General features: G+C 33.5%; 1 protein-coding gene across 1 annotated transcript in view; it reads left to right on the plus strand.

Annotated features, from left to right (window-relative positions):
* PCDH15 (protocadherin related 15) overlaps positions 1 to 20,879 on the plus strand; it is a 416,523-nt gene that overhangs the window by 216,928 nt on the left and 178,716 nt on the right. Inside the window, exon 15 of the mRNA XM_089897353.1 lies at positions 19,198 to 19,503. Coding sequence (XP_089753479.1) covers positions 19,198 to 19,503 — 306 coding nt within the window. The remainder of the gene's footprint in view (positions 1 to 19,197; positions 19,504 to 20,879) is intronic.

Consider the following 20,879-nt stretch of genomic DNA (forward strand, 5'->3'; position numbering starts at 1 on the left):
TGAAATAAGAGTAGGTGAGAAGAATATCTGGGACCTTGTGAAAATTTATTGAAAATTAAACAAATGACAATGAATGAGTGCTAAATAAATTGAGAGATTATAATTTTTGAGAGATTATCTCAATTCCACACAGATCTGTAGGCATTTAGCCATGGTTATAAACCTAGGAAGACATTTATTATAAAATTTTAAAAATAATATTAACATTATTAACTAACATATTGATTGTTTGCTACATGCCAGATACAGTTCCAAGTGCTTTCTGTGTATTAGTTCATTCAATAACCATAAAATCTAATTTGGTAGGTACTAGTATTTTCTCTACACCTGCAGACTCTGAGAGGTTAATTTCTTTGCCAAGACTGTATAACTGGCAAATGGCAGAATCAGTGACATGAAGCTGTGAAATCCTAAAGAACTTGTAATTACCTTGGTTGGAAGAAACCTAAAATTCTGGATAAGAGCACTAGTCTTGGCATTAGACAGTCTCAGTTTTGAATTCTAGCTTTATTACCTAGCAACTCTATGACTCTGGCAAATTACCTACCTGAAACTCAGTTTCCTTGTCTACAAAATGGAGAGAGTAGGTCTAGTTTATAGACTCCCCTAAGGCTTGAAGGAGAGGAGTCACAGTTGCCTAAGCATAAGAGCTCTAACAGCTAATGTGATAGTAGTGGCAGCAGTAACATTTTATACTCTTGAATTTTGAGACCTACATTGAGATATATCTTAATTTTGATTCAACCACCTATGGTATGAACCATTTTTCTAAGACTCCTACTATGAATACATTTCAAAATCATATCCTTTATGCTTTCATAAAAATGTGGAGCCGATTATTAATTACTAAGAAGCTTGCAGGTTGCCATCAGAGTCTTGTCAAGTTTGAAGTCCAACTTGGGGATGATTCTTCACTGAGCTCCCAATCTAAATCATTTTGTCATCATCTAGGAAACATCTTTTCCCCTATTTTAACAACTAAAGTGGAATTTTAAAAGTTTCAAGAATTTTACTGAAGTCAAGACATACTGTATCTATGGCCATTTTTCCTAAGGGGAAAAAACAGTGATTTTGTCATGACTTGTACTTAGTATAAGTAATGTGAAAGTCATCCTGAGGATTACTGACCTTATTAAACCTACAGTTTAGGGGTGATGGATGTGAGTTGAATGCCATTTGCTTTCTTGGCCCCACAAAACTGGATTAAGTGCCTTTATTTAGGTGCTCTCACACCTCGCTATACTTTTTTTCATAATACTCATTAATATTTGAAATTGTTTATTTGTGTATCTTTTTTTTTAACTTTTATCTTCCCTATTAGAATGTAATTTCCAGGAAGGCAGGTTAGAAGCTCTATTAGATGCTGTAATTGTGCAGTGTATCTTTATTACTGGAGGTTATTAATTTTTCAAGACAATTATTGTTTAATATCTACTTTTTTCACTACGGTTCAGGTGACATTAGATGAAAGAGCACTTTGCTCTTACCCTTCTTTACAGTCCCAGCAGCTAAAATGCTGTTCCGCACAAATTTGACAGTAAATACATGTGAATAAATCAATGCATGAAAGCATATATGACTGATTTCAAACCAATTTTAAAAATTAGTATTTTGTATTTTATGCATTGATATATTTTTCTAATATAGGACTGGGAAGAATAACACGATTCAAAAAAATTCAGCTAATGTTTACTGAGATGGAAACTCAGTTCTACACTAGAGCATTAATGTGAACAAAGCACATTCTCTCTTTTAGAATTTACATTAGATAGCAGAGGTATAAATGCAAATAATTATATACAATGCAATATGAAAAGTGCTGAGACAGGCATGTACAAAGTGCTGTGGGATCAGAGAGAAGTGGAAACTAATTTAATTTAACTCTAGCATTTAAATGATGATATAAATACACATTTTTATTTATCTTCTTTTGGTTTGATTTGATAAAAAATAACATTGGTTCTGTGTCTACACAAATGTGTTTTTGAGGAATGCTCCGCTGAAAAAATATTCTTTGTTTGTAACATGCTTTCCTGAAAGGAAAAAAGGATTTCCTGTGTCTTTATCCCTTTAGTGTTTATTTCTCCTCTCTATATATTCAAGTATAGTTTAGTATTAAGTTTATCCCTTTAGTGCAAACCTTCTTTAAATAGATTTCTTGCCCGTTTCGATTTGTATGAAATCCCAGAAGGCCTAGTTAAAAGTTAACCTGCAACAACAGAACCTCACTTAAGTTTTAGAGCTAGTAATTACATCCAAATCTTCGTATGTTGACCCACTAAGTGTTTATGAAGTCTGCCATTATGACCGGACAAACTACATGCTGTGTGTAGATCATTAAAAATTTTATATAGAATTCAAAATCCATATTTGAAATGTGACTGTTTATCTAGTGGTATGTTTTTCCATCATCTCTCTGAACCCTGCAGTACACCCTGACAGGCCATGCTTTGTATGCTGTTTACATGAAATCAATTATGGTAAAAAAAGATGAGATAATCTTGGTTTATTTTAGATGTAATAGTATTCTTTTGGGGACGGATGAAGGTTAATTTTACTTTATATTTGATACTAATGTTAATTATCAGCTGAGCAAAGTTTATAATTATTTTCATGTTTATATCACTTTTTAATGAAGTTAATTTTAGGTAATGTGAGCAGATTGGCATGAAAGGTGAGATTTGAGGCATGTATGGTATGGTATTGTACATTTCTTAGTGTATTAATTATCATGTAGATTTGCATATGTTACTACAATGAATAGAACAAGAGAGAAAGTGAGGGGGAAGAAAGTTGATGTAGTAGGAAAAGCAAAAGTTTTATAGTGGAGTATGTGGGTTGGAATTTTAGTTCTGCTATTTATTAGCTGTACAATATGGTCAATCTGTTTAAGTTCATATAAAATCAGTAAAATGAAGGTGCTCATAATAACTTCTTTACAGTTTTGATATGATAATTAAGAGATAATGTACATAAAAGCAGTTTTCAAAATAGAAAGTACTAGACAAATATCAATTACTATGTATATATACACACATAGGCATAATTATGTCTAATTGGCATGTAGCACTTTATTAGCATCTACACTCAACATCCAACTTTATTCACAGAGCACATTTATTAACTGAATATAGCAAAAATTTGATATAATTCTTTGTTTTATCGTTTTATTTTTTAAATAAGTAATTCTGGCATCTTTAAGAGCAATTAAGTATCTGGTATTAGGGAACATATCTGATGCTTCTATATATCTAGAACCAAGCATAGCACCTGGTGAATATTACATGTTTTAATATATGCTGGTTAAATGAATGATTAAAGTTACAGTTCTGCTTTTAAGAACAAAGAGCAGGGTAACAGCTTTCAGTCCCCATCAATTAGGTTAAGAATTGCCTTTTCTAAATTTTCAGTTTAATTGCCAACAATGATTTGTAGAAGATAAGTGTTTGTAGAGCACTTTAAAGCCTGAATTACTTTCCCACTTCACTGGCATGGCATCTCAGGTAGAAGTAAATGAGTGGGAACTGTAACACAGCTTATGAATAAAATAACAGAATACAAAAGGGGAATTTTTAGACCAAAAGTTTAGTATAATTTTAAATGCAGTATACTAAGATAAAAATTTAGAGGCTGCAAGAATATCATGATCAGAATACTGTTCCTCAACCAACACCAAAGACAACATTCACAGGTGCTTCTGATGGTAAATAATAACTTCCTCTGCCTCTTCTTGAAGAGTTAGATTCTCTCTCACATTTAAAAAGGAGGAAAGGTAGTATTTTGTCAATATGTTTTTCTACTCAATATACTACCTTGCACTGATGTATTTTCAAATTTAGTTATGATGGTTATGATCTGTTTTATCTTTCATTTATCCATTCCTTGAATGAATATTTATAAGGTGTCTATTATGTGTAGAGCACTGGACTCACAGCGCTGGAACAAGCAGAAGGGTCTCTGCTGTCATGGATCTCACAGACCAGTGAAGTGTCAGCCATTAAGTACATAAACACACCATTAAATACAAAAGTAAAAATTGTCATGAGCACTGTGAGGGAAGATAGTGAGTACTCTGAGTGTATCCTCCTGTGTGCTGAGAGGCTCTGGAAAGTCTTCTGTGAGGGGAAAGCTATGTAAGCTGAGAACTGAAGGAAAGGTGGACTTCTGTGAAGACTACTCCAAGTAGAAGAAAATGAAAAGACTAAAATAGAAAAAGAATAGTTTGGCTTGACTGAATAACTAAATAAATAACTCATTAAGGAATGAGTGCAGCAATGGAGATAATGTAAGTTCACCTTTTTTTCCCCCTAGAAGACTGGGATGTGAAGGAATTGTAGCAAGATAACAGACATGTGATTATTTTTTACTTCTTCATTCTTTTTTTTTTTGTAATGATAAAATGAAGGCTAATGGAAATAGGTTCAGTAAAGAGGGATGTGGAAGATGCTGGAAAGAGAGGCAACATAGTCCCAAGAGCATAGCCCCCCAGAACATAGGAGGGGATTGAATCCACTGATGGAGATTCTCCTCAATTTCAGTAACAGGAGAATGGAGAAGACAGGAATAGATGTTGGATGGTTTATACATTTATTTTGAAATGACTACCTTCATGTTTCAAAATGATCAGTAAAATTCATAGTTCTTAGTATATTGTATATTGTATTTCCCAGGATTTGATGCAATGACTTCCATTGACTTCACTGAATTATTTTTTTTCCCTCTGACATCAGTCCAGACTAGATTGAGGCAGAGCAAGGAATAATGTGAGGGGAACCACTGACAATTTTCTGTAACCTAGGTTTTTATTTTTCTCATTGAATGCATGTGAATTCTGAGCTACTCTGTAATAATAATCTTCAAGGTGTAGATTTCTGTGATATGGCTCTTCATTTCCATAATTAAAATAAGTAAACTATTTCAGAGTGAATTCTAAAATGTTTCCAAGACATCTTACTACTTATCTCTGGGATCCAATCTATCATGCAGCTAGAATAATTTATGATGCTGCACCAATTACAACAGCCTCCCTCCCTGAACAAGGATCACAAGCAGATGATATATTAATGTCCTAAATTCAAATCCAGGTTCTCTTATTTCCTAGGTATAAGAACCTGAACAAGTTTCTTAGCTTTTCTGCAATATTCTCATCTATAAAATGTGGACAAAAAAACTGTCTTGCTGAGTGTTTGTAAGAACCAAAAGATAGAAAAGATGTAAAGCTCACCATCTAGGATTTCTGCTCTTAAAGGAGAATTAAATTCAAAAAGAAAATATGAACCATATCTCTGAGTACAAGGGTAGAAATAGGTCATTGTTAGCTTGGGTCAGCACAATCAAACCAGAGAGTTTTGTAACTTTGAAGTCATTCTGTAGCTCTGGAGCTGATTATTTCATTTGAAAACAGTGAATGACTGACATTGGAATGATTCTAAGTATATGTGTGTGTGTGTGTGTGTGTGTGTGTGTGTATACATATATATATGAATATATATACACACACATGTGTATGTGTGATTTATTATGTTTTGATAAATGAGAAGTTTGTAATCTAATGAAAAGACAGTACAGATATTGGCTTGTGATGGAGATTGAGATGCACCTCCTAGATTCCCCTTCAAAGAAGGACATTCTGTCTTCTGGGACTGATGTAGGAAGATATCCTTTAGCTGCCAACCAGGGTTACCTCAGTTGCAGAGAGAGAAGGGTCACACCTTTCTCAGTGTAGTCCACTGACTGATGGCCAAATGCAAAGGCCTGGTTATTTTAGCACAACTGGGAATAACTCTAACATGCAACTCTAATTCCACAGCTTCTTCCAGAATTGGCCAAGACTGTTGTTGGCCCTGGCTAGTTAGGTTTTTCTCTTAATACAGTCCTGCTTCTTTTGTCTGCTTTCCACATGCGTGGATCCAAAAGGTACACTTGCAACTAATTGCTGTCCCATTGTCTGCTTCATAGGGAATCCAACGTGCAAACAAAGACCCTTATATATCACAGTATTTTCCCTCAGGTCATACAAGAATCAAAGATAGGAGGCTCATTTTTTTAAAATCTAGATTCAGTCTACAAAATAAATAAATAAAAGCAGGCAATATTTCTTTGGCTTGTTTTCTCACTCCTTAGTTTATGATATCTCAGAAAGATTAGTTCACTGGAATTCTGAAACCCAGGACTGGAAATATTCCCTATGGGTATCATAATTCACGATGTGGATATATAGCAAATACAGTCTCTTTTTCACTGTATTATTCTTTCTATCTCAACATTTTTATGAGGAGCTCCTCTGAGCCTACAGTCTTCTCTAATGGTTTTATGATTCCACGGTATCATACTCACCCAAGTCTGCACAGACAGATTTCTGTCAAGAGCGATCAGTCTTTATGAAAGTAGCAAGAGTAATGCTTCCTCTGGGCAAACAAAATCAAAGTCGTTCACACCTGTCATGCTGGATGGTAGCTTCAGTCTCCACTTAAAGTCTTTAGACTTTAAGTTTGAAATAAGTCAATAGCTTTCTTCTTTTTAATCTGCAAAGATTCTTGATAGATTATAGAGTTTTGATTTCTCAGAGTAATACGTTTCATTTTAACTTATGATTTTTATCTATTTTTTATGCCTGTCTCCACTTCTTTTATTGATTTAATTATACTGACTAGACCACTTCTAACCATCAACATAATTCAATAGAATAAAAACCATTATTCTGAGGGAAAATTTCTGCTAGGCCAATTGATATGAAAATCTTATTGAGAATGTGCTAACAATAAAAGAATGTATGTTCAAAAGAAGTTTTTTTCCCCACTTTTTTTTTTTTTAAATCTCCAATTGGGCTTATTTTCTCTCATTTAATCAGAAAAGCTTAAGAATGTTGATAAGATATCTGGGTCTTTTATAAATCTATAACTTAAAAAAATCTATGCATATTTCTAATATTAAGGTGAGCAGCAGTAGCATTTTACACCAGAATTTAAGGAAACAAACAAAAAGCACCTTGCAGAATGCCTGCCGCATAGTAATCATTCTAAAATGGTTACCAACTGTTTACACAGTCAGTGGCACATAGAGATGTGCTCTGAAAGTATATTGGAAGGAAAGCAACTAGAAAAGGAATAGCAAGCAGAATTTAAAATTTCTGATTCAAAAGGCAGTTCTACATTTTGTACATCTTAGCTCTTTTCCCCTGCCCATGAATGCAGACCTAGGGAGTAAATATGAAAAGATAAGTTATTCCTTCCAATTAATTCCATTCCACTAATTTAAATGAATATGTTAGACAAAACCATAGAAAATGTAATCTTCTGTTACTTCAGTGCATTGTTGGCACAGGAATGAATATAAAACATACATTTCCAAGTCAACCAAGTGGGTGACATCCCAGATTGGGGAAATGGAACATAACTAAAAATTGCAAAATTTTAAGCTTACCTCCAGGGATGATTGATGATAAAATAAGACCGAGAGTTCAGAATCTGTATCCTGCTCTACCCCAGTGAACATATCAGGGTAGGTGACTATGATAAGATAGTGGCGATATGTATAAAATGGAGAAATTCCTTTTAGTTTTATGGTTGTCATTTGGGAAACAATGTGTGCTTATATCAAGCAAAAAGCATTATTCATAGGAGATATTTTTCTCTCCTTAAATGGATATCATATTGGCCAAAGGCCTTTTCATTTCTTTTGTCTTAGATATGTATCTGATAATCTAATATTTGGATATTCTGCAGAAAATGCAATTATGGAGAATTTCTTAGAGAATCCAACCTGGCTGTCACATTTTTTCTACTTTCCAGTTATGATTTTCTTCTGCCACTGATACAAGCAAATCATTTGTGAGAGCTATAATAGCAAAAGTTCTGTGATAGATAGAAGGGCAATACTTAGGGCATAGATCATTCTTGGCTCTTTAGAGAAATATATGGGAATGTTTATATTTAATACAAAAAATACTGGGTAAAAATAAAACTTGAGATTAGCAGAAAGGATCATAAAGACATCAGATAAACAAATATTACATCTTTAATAAGCATAGAGGAAACTGTTTAAAGTACAAAAAAACAGAAAACAATACTTAGTGTCAGAACTTGACAGACAAGGTAAGCACAAATATAAAAGAAACGCCTGAGCCAAGCAGATTATTACATAAAATGTCATCTATGATGATGGTAGTTTTCTCTTACTTTATACTTAAAAACTGATGACTGATGACTGCAGCTCCAGAGGTGCCCTGAAATAGTTACCTTACGTAATAGTTTGGGCATGTATTTTGAAAGTGATGCTATTGTAATCAGTGTTGAAGGAACAATGCTTACATGAAAATGTTTATTTTTGGTATATTAGGAAGTTACAGAAGGTTTTCTTTTGACTAGAGCATTCATTCTTAACAGGGACATATCACCCCCAAAATGGAAAAAGTCAGTTTTTGAAAGGCAAAAAATATATACTCTTTATATATATAAAACACAAACATATACATAAACAGATATGCAACAAATCTGTGGTAATAAAATTTCATAGAGGTGCAATTAGGAAGAAAAAATATCTAGAAAGCCTATTGAAGGGGGGGTATAATGAAAAAAGTTGGAGCAACCCTGGGATAGAGTATTGAAAAATAAAACTACTGTATTTAATTCCACAAAATATTGAAGATATACTTACAACACTTGTTTTCAAACTGAACTACAAATAGATTTTCTTATAGGATTTTAGCTGACTTAAAATGAAATAAAAGAAAGCAGTAAAACAATAGCATAAGGACAAAGTTCAGGAATAAACAATTATTGATATGATTGCTCACTTAATTCTCTAAAATGGAAAACGTGTTACATCTCATAAAAGGAAAAAATATTAGCTTTTTAAAAAGAATTATACATACTAAATGATATTTTATTTTCTTCATGTGATTGGATATTTGGGGTAGGAAGGATATGTAACTGCATCATGGAAATAGCTTCAGATGAAATGTTTGCAGAAAACTTTTATCTGCTGCCTGTCAATGCGAAGAACAGGCATGGTTCAGATACGAACAAGCCAGCCTGCTCTTAAGAAACTCTTAATTTTGTGGGGGCTATAAAAAAAAGTAATAAGGCTTTTGGTAAAGGAGTATACAATGAGCTTAAGGAACATAGAGATAAGACTTTTAACTTAGATGTTTCTGAGAGAAGTGACATATGGGCTGAAGAATAATCAGTTTGTGAAGTAGGGGGAGAACTTCAAGCTAGAACAAAGCAGGTATGAGACAGCATGGTTAGTTTGGCAAAATGCACTTAGATTTAAGGCCTAGAACATGTTTGTCCATAGAAAAGAGATGGGACTGAAGATGTTGGAGAAGTAAAGTAGGAAGAAGGGAGTAAAAATAAAATATAATTTTATTTTATGACCTTGCACCATCAACAAAATGATACTATACACGCCAAACCCACAATGCAAATATATCAGATGTAAAGCAATAGGAGAAAAAATGAAAATCATGGAATGAGAAATAAACATCAGTGACAGCCAACCACTGTGATTTTGGAGTTGTTTGAAAGCTGACTGATATAATAAACTCTTTTGACTAAAACATAGAGTTTATGTCAAAGAGTTAGTTATGAGATATAAGTGCATAAGGGTAGGTTCAAAAAAGATCATGTAGAACCTTGAATGTTAGAATAAAATGTAGTTTATTGTGTAACTAGAAGTAATTGCTTTGACTATTTGTCAATTCAAGCAAACTTTCATTTAAGACACCTACTGCTTCATAAAAGGCAGTCCTTAATGCAACATTGATTCAGCAAATATTCACTGAACATTAATGAAGAAAAGGTATTAGAAATTCAGCTATGAGCAATGCATTTTTTTTTGTCCTCAGTTTGCAGGAAGGATAGTATAGGAGCCAAGCAGGTAAGCAGGCAATTGTTTATAGAGCTAAATAAAAACAAAATGGCAGGGAGTCTCAGTGGAAGGACAGCTGTCTTGACTTGGGGAAAGCATCCTAGAGAAACATCCAAGCCCTTAAAGACAGTTTAATAGAGGTTTGTTCCATGGTAGAATAGAAAGAATTTAAGAACACTAAAAAAAGATATAGCTTTGGAGAAAAATATGGGCAGCTGTCAAACCTTTTCTCTGGGGTAATACTATTTACTGAGTTCTCTGGGTAGAAGTTATCTTTTCAGATTTGGAAGGATGGCCTGCAGTAGTTATGACAAGCAAAGAAATGTTTAGTGTAAAATAGCTCTTATACCCCTTTTAGCTCTCACTATAATGATTTTAAGAGCCTCACAATTTATGATCAGGTCATGACTTCTCATCTGTTGTCACACATTTGTTTCCCAACCCATGATAAAATTACTTTAAAATGTAACTGGAAGTTACCTTTCCTTCTACTTTCAAATGAAATACATTTTTGATTTTTAAAAATTCAACATTTTTCTTAGGCCAGACATAACGAACATTTCTCAAAATGTGACAATGTCCATAAAATCATCAGACATACTTTTTCATAGAAATTTCTCTATAATGTGTCTAATACTACCTGAATTCATGCCTCAAGGACCTTAAATCTTCATTATTGTTTCTTGTAATAACTAAAGTGCTCTTTCCTTTTTGTTACATATCATCTGCTCATACAAGTTTTCCTTATATTTTTATTTGTTACACTAAAACCACATATGAGCAGGTTTTATGATCTTTCACATATGAATTCGTTAATTAATACAGACACCCAAATTCTCAGAACATCTTGATAAAAACAAAGTTAATGGAACCTAATGGACTCACTATACCAGGTTAAATGTGATCCTAAGGAAAATGAAGTGTATAAATAAACCAAATAAAAATAGACTGATTTATTCTTCACAAAAATATTTTTAAGAACTTTAGGACAGAATTGAGCTTTTTAAATAGTTTCTAAGTAGATGTTGAAAACCTCAATAACAATAAACTTACCTAATTTTTAATTGATTACTTAATATGCTCGAAGCATGCTGCTAAGTGCGTTCAATCCTCATAGTAGGTAGTGAGATAAATACTTACTATCATCATCATTTTACAAATGAAGGATGGACGCTTAGAGTGACTGACTCACCCAAGGCCATAGAGTTAGTATGGGAAAGAGCTGGTCTTTTAACCTAGAGCTTAAGCCCTTAAGGAATCTCTAGGGATTAAATATTTGAGATTCCTAGGGATTAAATATTTGAGAGTTCCAATACTTGATAAAAAAGCTATTTACTCTTATTATGTTTTTAGTGATTTGAACTCAAGTACACTTGTTACCTTCTAGCCAGTAAGTCTGTTTGCCATTGTTCAATAATGAATAGGTGTGGAGAGAGGAAACATTTACCAGCATGATGAGTCACTAAATTGCTTCTCCCCTTTTACACTGATAATCACAGCCCTTGAAATAGCTCAGCTTCTTTAAAGAAATAAAGATGACAACTATTTTATGCCTTTTTGAAGTTGGCAGGTAATTTTAAAAATATACTTCTACTAGTAATGTCATTAAGGATGCACTTCCCAACTTCTCCTTCGAACCTCCCTGCTCAACACCTTTTAAGGTTCCTGCTTCAAGGTGAGAAAGGAGTGCACAGCCTCAAAAATTGCTGTGAAGGAAAAGCAAAAACTAAGGGAGCTAAGCTCCCTCTCAGCTTCACACTGGGCTAATTAGGTGCTACATGGTAGTTCACACCTTTCTAATAGCTATACTTTCTGTTTGTCCTCAAAGTTCTTTGCATAGAACTGATTTTTTTGTGAGAATAAACAGAAATTATTTTATATCTAAATAATCTGAATGGATATGAGCATAAAACATTTTAAATTAGAATTAATCATTGAAAAAATAATAAGTAATTTACCCAGAGACTTCTCAACGGAAGGGGTGCAGACATCAGACTCTCCTTTGAGGTCTTATCCCAGTATATTCCACCCATAAAGACATACTTTTAAATCTCTATAGAATTTGTAACTCCCAATGTAGGTATCCCAGTAATGGGCTTCCACATTTATTGATGGGAAAGCATGTATAGTAGACCACTCTAAAGATTAATGAGGGCACAAAAGGGGTAAATATAATGTGTAAGAAATATTTTTCCCTGCTTCCTTTTCAAATGATATGCTATAAAATGGTGCTCAAGGAATAGTCAATAAATGCCCTTATACATGATCTGTTGTCTTTATTAAGTAATAATTATTTGGTTGTCTGTAATGTATTCTAACTTTGATTTTAGTGATTAAGATTTTCCAGAAGTATTTCTAGCAAATATTCAAAGTTTTGTCCAGTGAGGTCTTTATTTGACTACAGACTATTAGCCAATTTCCCAACAATACTCATTCACAAATAAGTAGCCACAAGTCAGGCCCCCTGGTAAGGTGTATATTACAAAATGTGTTAACCATGAACAGATGATTATAAAGTTGCAGCTATTACTGTTTTTTGCTTTGATGTAGTACAAAGGGAGAAGAGGTGTGATTTTTCTTATTAACAATTTTAATTAACTTTTAATTGATTTCTAGGAAGATAAATGTTTTCATTACAGCATCACACACTGAGCTCCTTGGTTAGATATTAAACATCAGTGCAAACTTCTTGACAGTATTGCTGATAATAAGGGATTTTATGTTTGGTTATCTTTTCTAACATGTTCATATTCATCTATAATACTAAGTAAGTGAAACTACCTTGTTTAGCCAGCCCATATCACTTAACATACATGACCTTATTTATGTTCCTCAATTAATTAGGACACAGAAAAGGAAGCAAATAATCCTGTATTTTACAAACATTCTAGTTCCTTTGTCTCTATTAGATGTGTGTCTGAGTTACCTTAAATTTTTTAGAGCACTTTCTTATAGAATGTTAGTCTTTTATTCCATGAGCATCAAATAAACCTCCTTTCATGGAAGCTAGACAGTCAGTGAATTAAGTTGTAGTTAATCGGGTCAAAACGTGTGTGTGTGTGTGTGTGTGTGTGTACTTGACTTTGAATATATTATTTACACTTTATACTTAAGCTGACTTAAAATTACGAAACCATATTAATAAAAATGCCCCATCTAATATTTATTTTTAGTCCCCTTGTTGAATATGTGTTTGGATATTTTCTCTCAACAAATTATCCCACTGTAAGATAAAGATTGCTGTATATTTGAAAAATTCAATAAATGAAGAGTTATGAGATATGCTTCTATTCTCAAAGGACTTATAGCTGTGGGGAAAAGGTGTAAATAAAAAGTAATGTGGGCTTCCCTGGTGGTCCAGTGGTTAAGACTCCATGCTTCCAGTGTAGGGGGCACAGGATCCCTGGGCAGGGAAGATCCCACACGCCGTGTGGTGTGACCAAAAAAAAAAAAGTAATTTACAAAGCATTTGTTAAAATTCTAATTTATAAAATGATCTATCTCTAAATGCTAGACATTTTCCTAGGAGAGATTGAATTGGGGGTTGGGATTTGAAGACTGGATGAAGGATTGGAATTTCAGAGGTGAATAAGGAATCATCAATGCAAGGCTTGAAGAAAAATGTCAAAAAGTGTATGCTGAGTCCTAAGGAAATGAAGAAAATTGATTAGACTTGAGCAGAGTGTTTATATAGGACAGTGAATAGTAAGAGAATGCTGAAAATGTAGGTTGGAATTAATTCATGCATAGGAGTTTGGACTTCTGTCTATAGTTCATTTGAAAGGATTTCTATTACTCAGGGTTTTTAAATCTGGTGCATACATTACTCCCCTTGAGAACTTTGCCTTGCTCATTAAAATATTAATGACACTTGAAAAGTTCTGAAGTAGTGAAAACTTTTAAATTCTCTTTAATCCCAATTTCCCAAATTTATTTATTTGAACAGAGACCTCCCCTTCTCTCTCCGTCTCCCCTCACTTTTTCCTGGCATCATAAGAGACGTTCATTAACATTCCATGAAATGTAGCACCTAAAGTTAGTTTATCAAAACCATGACTAAAATTCAGTGTTTACTTCTCCCTCCATGGCCTTTTCTATCAATTTAAGCCATTGTTAAAAAAAATTTCTCATTGGACCTTTTGAAAGCATATGTTTTTCTGATTATTTTTTCTCTGCCATTTATTATTTTACTGTAGACTGTTAAGGACCCTGACATGTTTGAGAGTAGGCACCATTGATTCTATTAACTTAAGGTAGGTAGTTTCAAGTGATGGGTCATAGAGAACAAAAAGTATCAAGTGGAAATATTGTGTGAAAATATCATGGACAGATTATTAAAAGAAGGCCTTATTCCCAGTGTTGCTCATTGAATTATAACAGTATTTAAAAAAATGTATGTCCCTCAAGATATTAGTAAATATTTTGCTAAACAAACAACAATGAAAAAGAGTCTATGACTAAATTTGTTTGGAAACTGTGGTATAAACACCCCTGGGGTTTGGGACTCTCAGTAACTAACATCCTATACCTTGCCCAGGTTCAAACCAATTCAGTGAGAGACATGAAATTCTGGCAAATAGGTGAAACTGATATTGAAAGGAAGGAGGTTTAGTAATGAGAGCCAAATGGGTTGGTAAATGCTACCCCATGATTAAACTTACCTACACAGCCTCAGGCAGAACTGAAATTGTAGGTCTTATTCATAGGGAAAGAGCTCATATAGCAAAACCAGCAAATCATTTGACATCCTTATAAACATCAGATGTTAAAGGAGGCAGTGTGTTTACCCAATTCTTTCCATCAAATTCACCACTCATGGGTGAGGGAGGGAGCAGAGAGAGCAGTTTTCTTGCTAAAATGTCCTTCCTCTTGGCAAGTTGAAGCCTGGAGAGGGGAAGTTTCCATTCAACAATCCTCAGTGAAAGAGAATCTTTTAATGCAACACTGCTCCGAGGTACTGTGTATTGGGAAGTTCACAAGGGAAAACATGATTAGTGCAGCAATTTGGGAAATACCAACATGATGCAAGCACTGTAGGTGGTTCATTCTGAAATTAAGTTTGTTTTTATATCTTAATGTCCTGTTAGAGCAAGTTTCCTTTAACAATCCTCTAGCCCAGTAGTTTGCAAACATGGGTTGTTCTGATCAAATGTGAGGTCTTTTCCAAGTCATTTGTTACTGATGTAGGTACTACATTTGCATTGTTCTAATACTAGTTATTGGCTTATATCATCTATAACAATGCTGATTCACTTAAATTTTTATATATTTTATTCAGTGGAACAGAATAATGGCTTTGCAACTAGATTACAGAGAATTATGCAACAGCTATCTTCTTATTCTTGTTATAATTGATGATCTGTGCATGTTTGTGAATCTCATCTCAGACATGTATAATGGTAGCAAAAGAGATTCAAAACTGCTGTTCCACTTCACATCTTTTATTTTATAGTTGAGATACCTGAGACCTAGAGGGAACAAGTGACATACCAAAGTTAATTATATCAAAAAATATATATAGTGGAAACACTGAAACTAAACAGCACTTCTATAAGGTAGCAATTTCTTTTTATATATCAAGGTCATTCACTATCTTAACCTACATAGTCCCTGTTTGTCACTCTACAAAACATTAAAAATGCAAAGATATTTACTTATTATCATACTCTTATCTAGGTCATAACAAAATACTACTTTTTACTTTATAAAAATGATATTTTTCCATATAGACCTGGATTCAGTAGTTCCGCCAAGATGATCACAGTCTTCCCACTTGCAAGAAGGGAGACAAGTGTTAAACAAATAATCACATTAATAAATCTATAATTTAAATCTAGTAAAAGTGATATAAATTATACGTATATGGAGTTCTTGCCATGTATAACAGGAGGGTCTCATTTACATTTCAGGAGTGATTTGAGGAATCATTTGAGGAAATGATGTTTAAATGGACATTTGAAAGATGAATGGGTGTTAGCCTAGCGAATAATAGTGGAAGCCCTTTAGGAAGAGGCTTTGGAGACATTTGGAGGTTGGAGAGATTTGCATTATTCCAGAACACAGTGAAAGTAACATTTAGTAGGAGAACTCTTGGTTATGGTAAACATTTGAATGGTGCTGAAGGCAGTGGAAATCACTGGAGGATATTAAGAGGAATGATGTCATTTATCTATTATAAAAGATCTCTCTGAAAGGAAATAACTGAAAAGAAAATAAAGACATAATCTAGCAATCTAATCCACAGTTGGTGGTGGCTTGGGCCAAGGTGGTTAGGATTGAGATATTGCATACATTGGAAACAATGTATTATAAATGGAATAGGGATTTTTCTGTAAATGCCATATCTTGGACCTTGTTACCTAATATACCAATGTATCTCACAGCTTGGAGCTGAGCCTCATGCATAGTATTAAATAAGCTTTTCTGAAATTATTGAATAAATAAATAATTGAGAATAAGCTTTTCTGAAATTATTGAATAAATAAGCTTTTCTGAAATTACTGAATTTCAGAAAAGCTTTAAAATAAGCTTTTCTGAAATTATTGAATAAATAATTGAGAAGGTAGAAGAAGTAGATCTCAGGAACATCTTCTTTATTTCTTATGTAATCTGTTGGTCAGTGGAAGAACCATTTAGTGAAGTAGGGGAATTGGAGATGACAAAGATTTGGACATAGAAATAATCAAAAGTTCAATTAGAAACATGTTAAGCTTCTCATTCTATGGTAGACAGAATTATGATCCCCCAGATACATCCCATGTGTGAATATGTTACGTTACATAACAAAATTAACTTTGTAGATGTGATAAGGTTAAAAACCTTGAAATGGGAGGATTACCCTGGATTGTCCAGGCGGGCCCATTGTAGCCATCTAAGCCCTTAATAGTGGAAGAGGATGATAGAAGAGTGGATCAGAGAGATGAGATAGAAGAAGGAGAGATTCAAAAAATGTGAGAGGGACTTGACCCACCATTGCTAGCTTTGAAGATGGAAGAAGTGTGCTATGAGCCAAGAGAAAAGGTATGTGGGTGGCTTTTAGAAGTTGGGAATTGTCCTTACATGACACGTAAAAAGGGAGTGGGGATCTCAATCCTACAACTTCAAAAAACTGTATTCTGTCAATAACTGGAATGAGCAAAGAAATGGATCTTTTCCTACAGCCTCCAGAAAGGAATACAGACCTATGCATACCTTGGTTTTAGCCAGGTGAGACCCATGTTGAACTTCTGATTTATAGAACTATAAAATAATAAATTCGCAATGTGTAAACAACTAAATTTGTGGTAATTTGTTATGGCAACAATATAAAACTCATATAATATGCATAAAGTGTCCTAGTAGAGATATTAGTTAAGTAGCTGGACATACATAGTACAATACATACCTAACATCCCCCTCCACCCCACAGATATACATACACAGCCATATTAATCAAATTAAATCATTCTATCATAATGAATCTTCCAATATGGGGATAAATAAGAATATATCTTGGGCAAGAATCATTTAAATTATGGATTACATAAAAATACCCACAGACAGAAAATGTCCCTGAAACTTTTAAGAGTGTTGGTTTAATGAAATAGAACGTACTTACATTATTGGTTTGTATTTTTCTATTTACTTGAGCAGTGATTTAAGACAAAAAATAACACTTTTTGTTTGATTGGTTGTTTTTTTTTGTAAGGGATGTGGCAATATTGTTGTTTGTTTTTTCCACTAAGATGACCAGCTTGACTAATAATGTCAATAATCTGTAAGACAAATTCTAGGAAAAATGTAAAAGTAGAAGAAAATATGTCTATGGAAACTCTGCAACTCTTTTACAGTATTTTTGTCCTCTTCAGACATTCCTGCAATTACTCTTCTATCTTTTCTCAGGCTTAAAACTCCAGAGGTAATGCCCTCCCAGGGGCATTTGTGTTTTGATGAATAAAAGGGACAAATCCTGCTGGAATGTCTGGCATTATGACAGTCAGAAGGAGCACAGTTATGGACATCTTGGGCTTTATCGTTTCAAACAAGGCACAAGTGTTCAGCAAACCCACCCCACATGCTTCCCCAGTGTTTGTAAAGGTGGATATACATCTGCTCGTGTGCTGTTCAAAATACATTATATTGCATCCCAGGCTTTGTAGATATTAAGTGATTATTGTGTCCCTGGCTCATAATGCAGCCAAGTGTCTTGTTTTCCTTCCTTTCCCTAGTGAAGTTTGGGGCATAATTATGTAATATTTTATAGATGCTAAGATTCATTCCAATTTCTTTGAGAAACAATAACATAGAACTGTTTAGCACAAAATGCACTGTATTTGATAATGAAATATCATAATTTATATTCCAATTAATTGATTTTTAGATTATTTTAATTCTCATAACACTCCATCAGAAGAATAGTCACTCAAAATTTACCCATTTTATTTGATGCAAAGTGATTTAATATTACATAAAATTTTCAGTTACAATAGGTTTATTATAGCATCAACAATTCTGTTATTTGGAGATTGTATTCTAATATTAAAGAAGAGCCCTTTGCAGTTGCTTTACAGTTACTATACTTTCACTTCTATTTGGGTTTTGGAACATGTTTAGTTTTAAATCTCAGTTCCTTGCATTAATTTATTCTAACATTCATTAATTCCACAAATATTTATTAAGTAGTTTTATATGCAAGACATTATACTAAGAACTGGGGCATTGAGGTATTTATTTCTTGTGTAACCCTAAGCAAGATAATTAAAGTACATAAGCCACAGCTTTCTTATTTGTAGAATGGGACCAATGATATTTATTCATAAGAACATCAGGCAGATTAAATGCAGTTATATATACATATGGTGCTTATACACACACACACACACACACACACACATATATAGACACATATAGTGCTTGAATTTAAAAAGCTGTAAAATCTTAAGTTGTCAGTCAGTTATGTTTAATTAAAACCTAAATGTGTTTTTTTAAATTTTAGAATTCAAAATCTATTAAAGAAATGATAATACAGGAAAAATTCAGTATTTTTGAAATGTGAATTTTCTGTCATAATATAATATTGTTATTTCTACTGGTATCAAATTATGTTATGTTCATTTTGAATGAAGAACATCAATTAAACTATAGTATATTTCTTTTCATGTTCTAGACTTTTGTACTACATTGTCATTATCTTTTAAATTTTCTCCCTAGAGAAAAAAAATATTTGCTTAGAAATATGTCATAATTCTTTAACTATCCCCTTCTGGCAGGGCAACATAACAAAATGTAATGTGAAAAAATCATAACAAAGAGTACTATGTGAATTCCTTTGTTTTTAATTTTATTTAGGCAACAGACGCTGATGCTGGAATAAATGGCCAAGTACACTACAGTTTGGGTAACTTCAATAATCTTTTTCGTATCACATCCGATGGGAGCATTTACACATCAGTGAAGCTTAACAGAGAAGTCAGGGACTACTATGAACTTGTTGTTGTGGCAACTGATGGAGCGGTACACCCTCGTTATTCAACTCTAACAGTGGCCATCAGGGTTTTGGATATTGATGATAACAGTCCTGTGTTCACCAATTCAACATATACTGTCGTCGTTGAAGAAAATCTGCCAGCCGGGACCAGTTTCCTTCAAGTAGAGGTGTGTGGAAGAAGCAATTATTTCATGAATTCTGTATAAGATTTGACATTCATGTAGGGCTGCCAGACTTAGTAAATTTAAAAGAAAAAAAAAGCATATGCAGTTAAATTTCAATTTCAGATAAGTGAGTAAATTTGAATATAAGCATTCAAATATTACAAATATTACTCAAATATTACATATTGTGCTTTATCTAACAACCCTATTTTAGAGATATACCAAAATTTAAAGGGAGAAAAGTTGCCTTTGTGAGAAATTGAATAACACTTCTTAACAGATTTCTTTTTAATTTACAAAAGTAATGCTAAATGTTTATTGCAACAGTTGACAATATGAGACTATTTAAAAAAAAACTTAATAGACTCTCACCTTGTACCTCGGTATTAAATTTTATGTGTATTCTGTTACATTTATGTTTGTGCTCACACAAATATCAAATAACTATTTACATATATATATAAATACACATGTATGCAAGTGTGTACATATATATATACATTCATACGCATATATACATGTACAGAATTGCCTCATATTTTACAGAAATGGGATATTGCTGTACCTATTATTTTGTAATATCTTTTTCACTTTCCGTACACAACTGGCATCCTTCCAGAAGTCTAACTCTCCTTTTTATTAGTGTCTTCATAGCTAAGCCTCTTTTTTTCAGTCCTCAAATAAATTATTACCAGAAACTCTGGACATTCTGATTCAGTAGGTTAGATTGGCCTAGAGATCTGCATTTTAAGCACAACCTCTTTAATTCTGACATAGGTGGTCTATGAAGTGTATTTTGTAAGAAAAAAATATAGTCCTTTCTCAACCTGTAGTCTACAACTTGAATTTTGTTAGCATGCATTTCAGGAACTTGTGTTTCTTCCATAATTCAACTCAGTATGTGTTTACTTAGTCAGCAAACATTAATACATCTAAAAAAGGCAGATGCTGGCCAAGGAGAGGGCCATTCTTTCTCCATTTATTCTTCTATTCATCTATTCATTCACTCATTCCTTTATTCAATAAGCATATTTTCAGTGCTCACTGCATGCCAAGTCCTCTGCTAGACTCTGCGGATTCAAACATGAACAAGACAGGTTTCCTGCTTTCATTGAATTTTCAGTCTGGTGTAGCAAACAGACAAGTAACTGGTAATTAATATAGAGGTCCTCAATGCAAGGAACCTGGGAGATCACAGGAGGGGCTCTTTAACCTAATCTTGAGAACAAAGAGAATGTTTCCTGGAGAAAGTTTATTTCTAAATTGTGAACTGAAGGGCAAATAAGAGGCATTCAAGGGGGAAGAAAGAATATTCCAGGCAGTGGAAGAACCTGCTCAAAATCCTGGAGGAGAGAAGAGTGAGGAGCTAAAGGGCTGGA

This window comes from Delphinapterus leucas, chromosome 16 (assembly GCF_059928025.1).
Source record: "Delphinapterus leucas isolate spDelLeu-1000000601 "Yukka" chromosome 16, BTC_Dleu_Yukka2, whole genome shotgun sequence".
Classification (NCBI taxonomy): domain Eukaryota; kingdom Metazoa; phylum Chordata; class Mammalia; order Artiodactyla; family Monodontidae; genus Delphinapterus; species Delphinapterus leucas.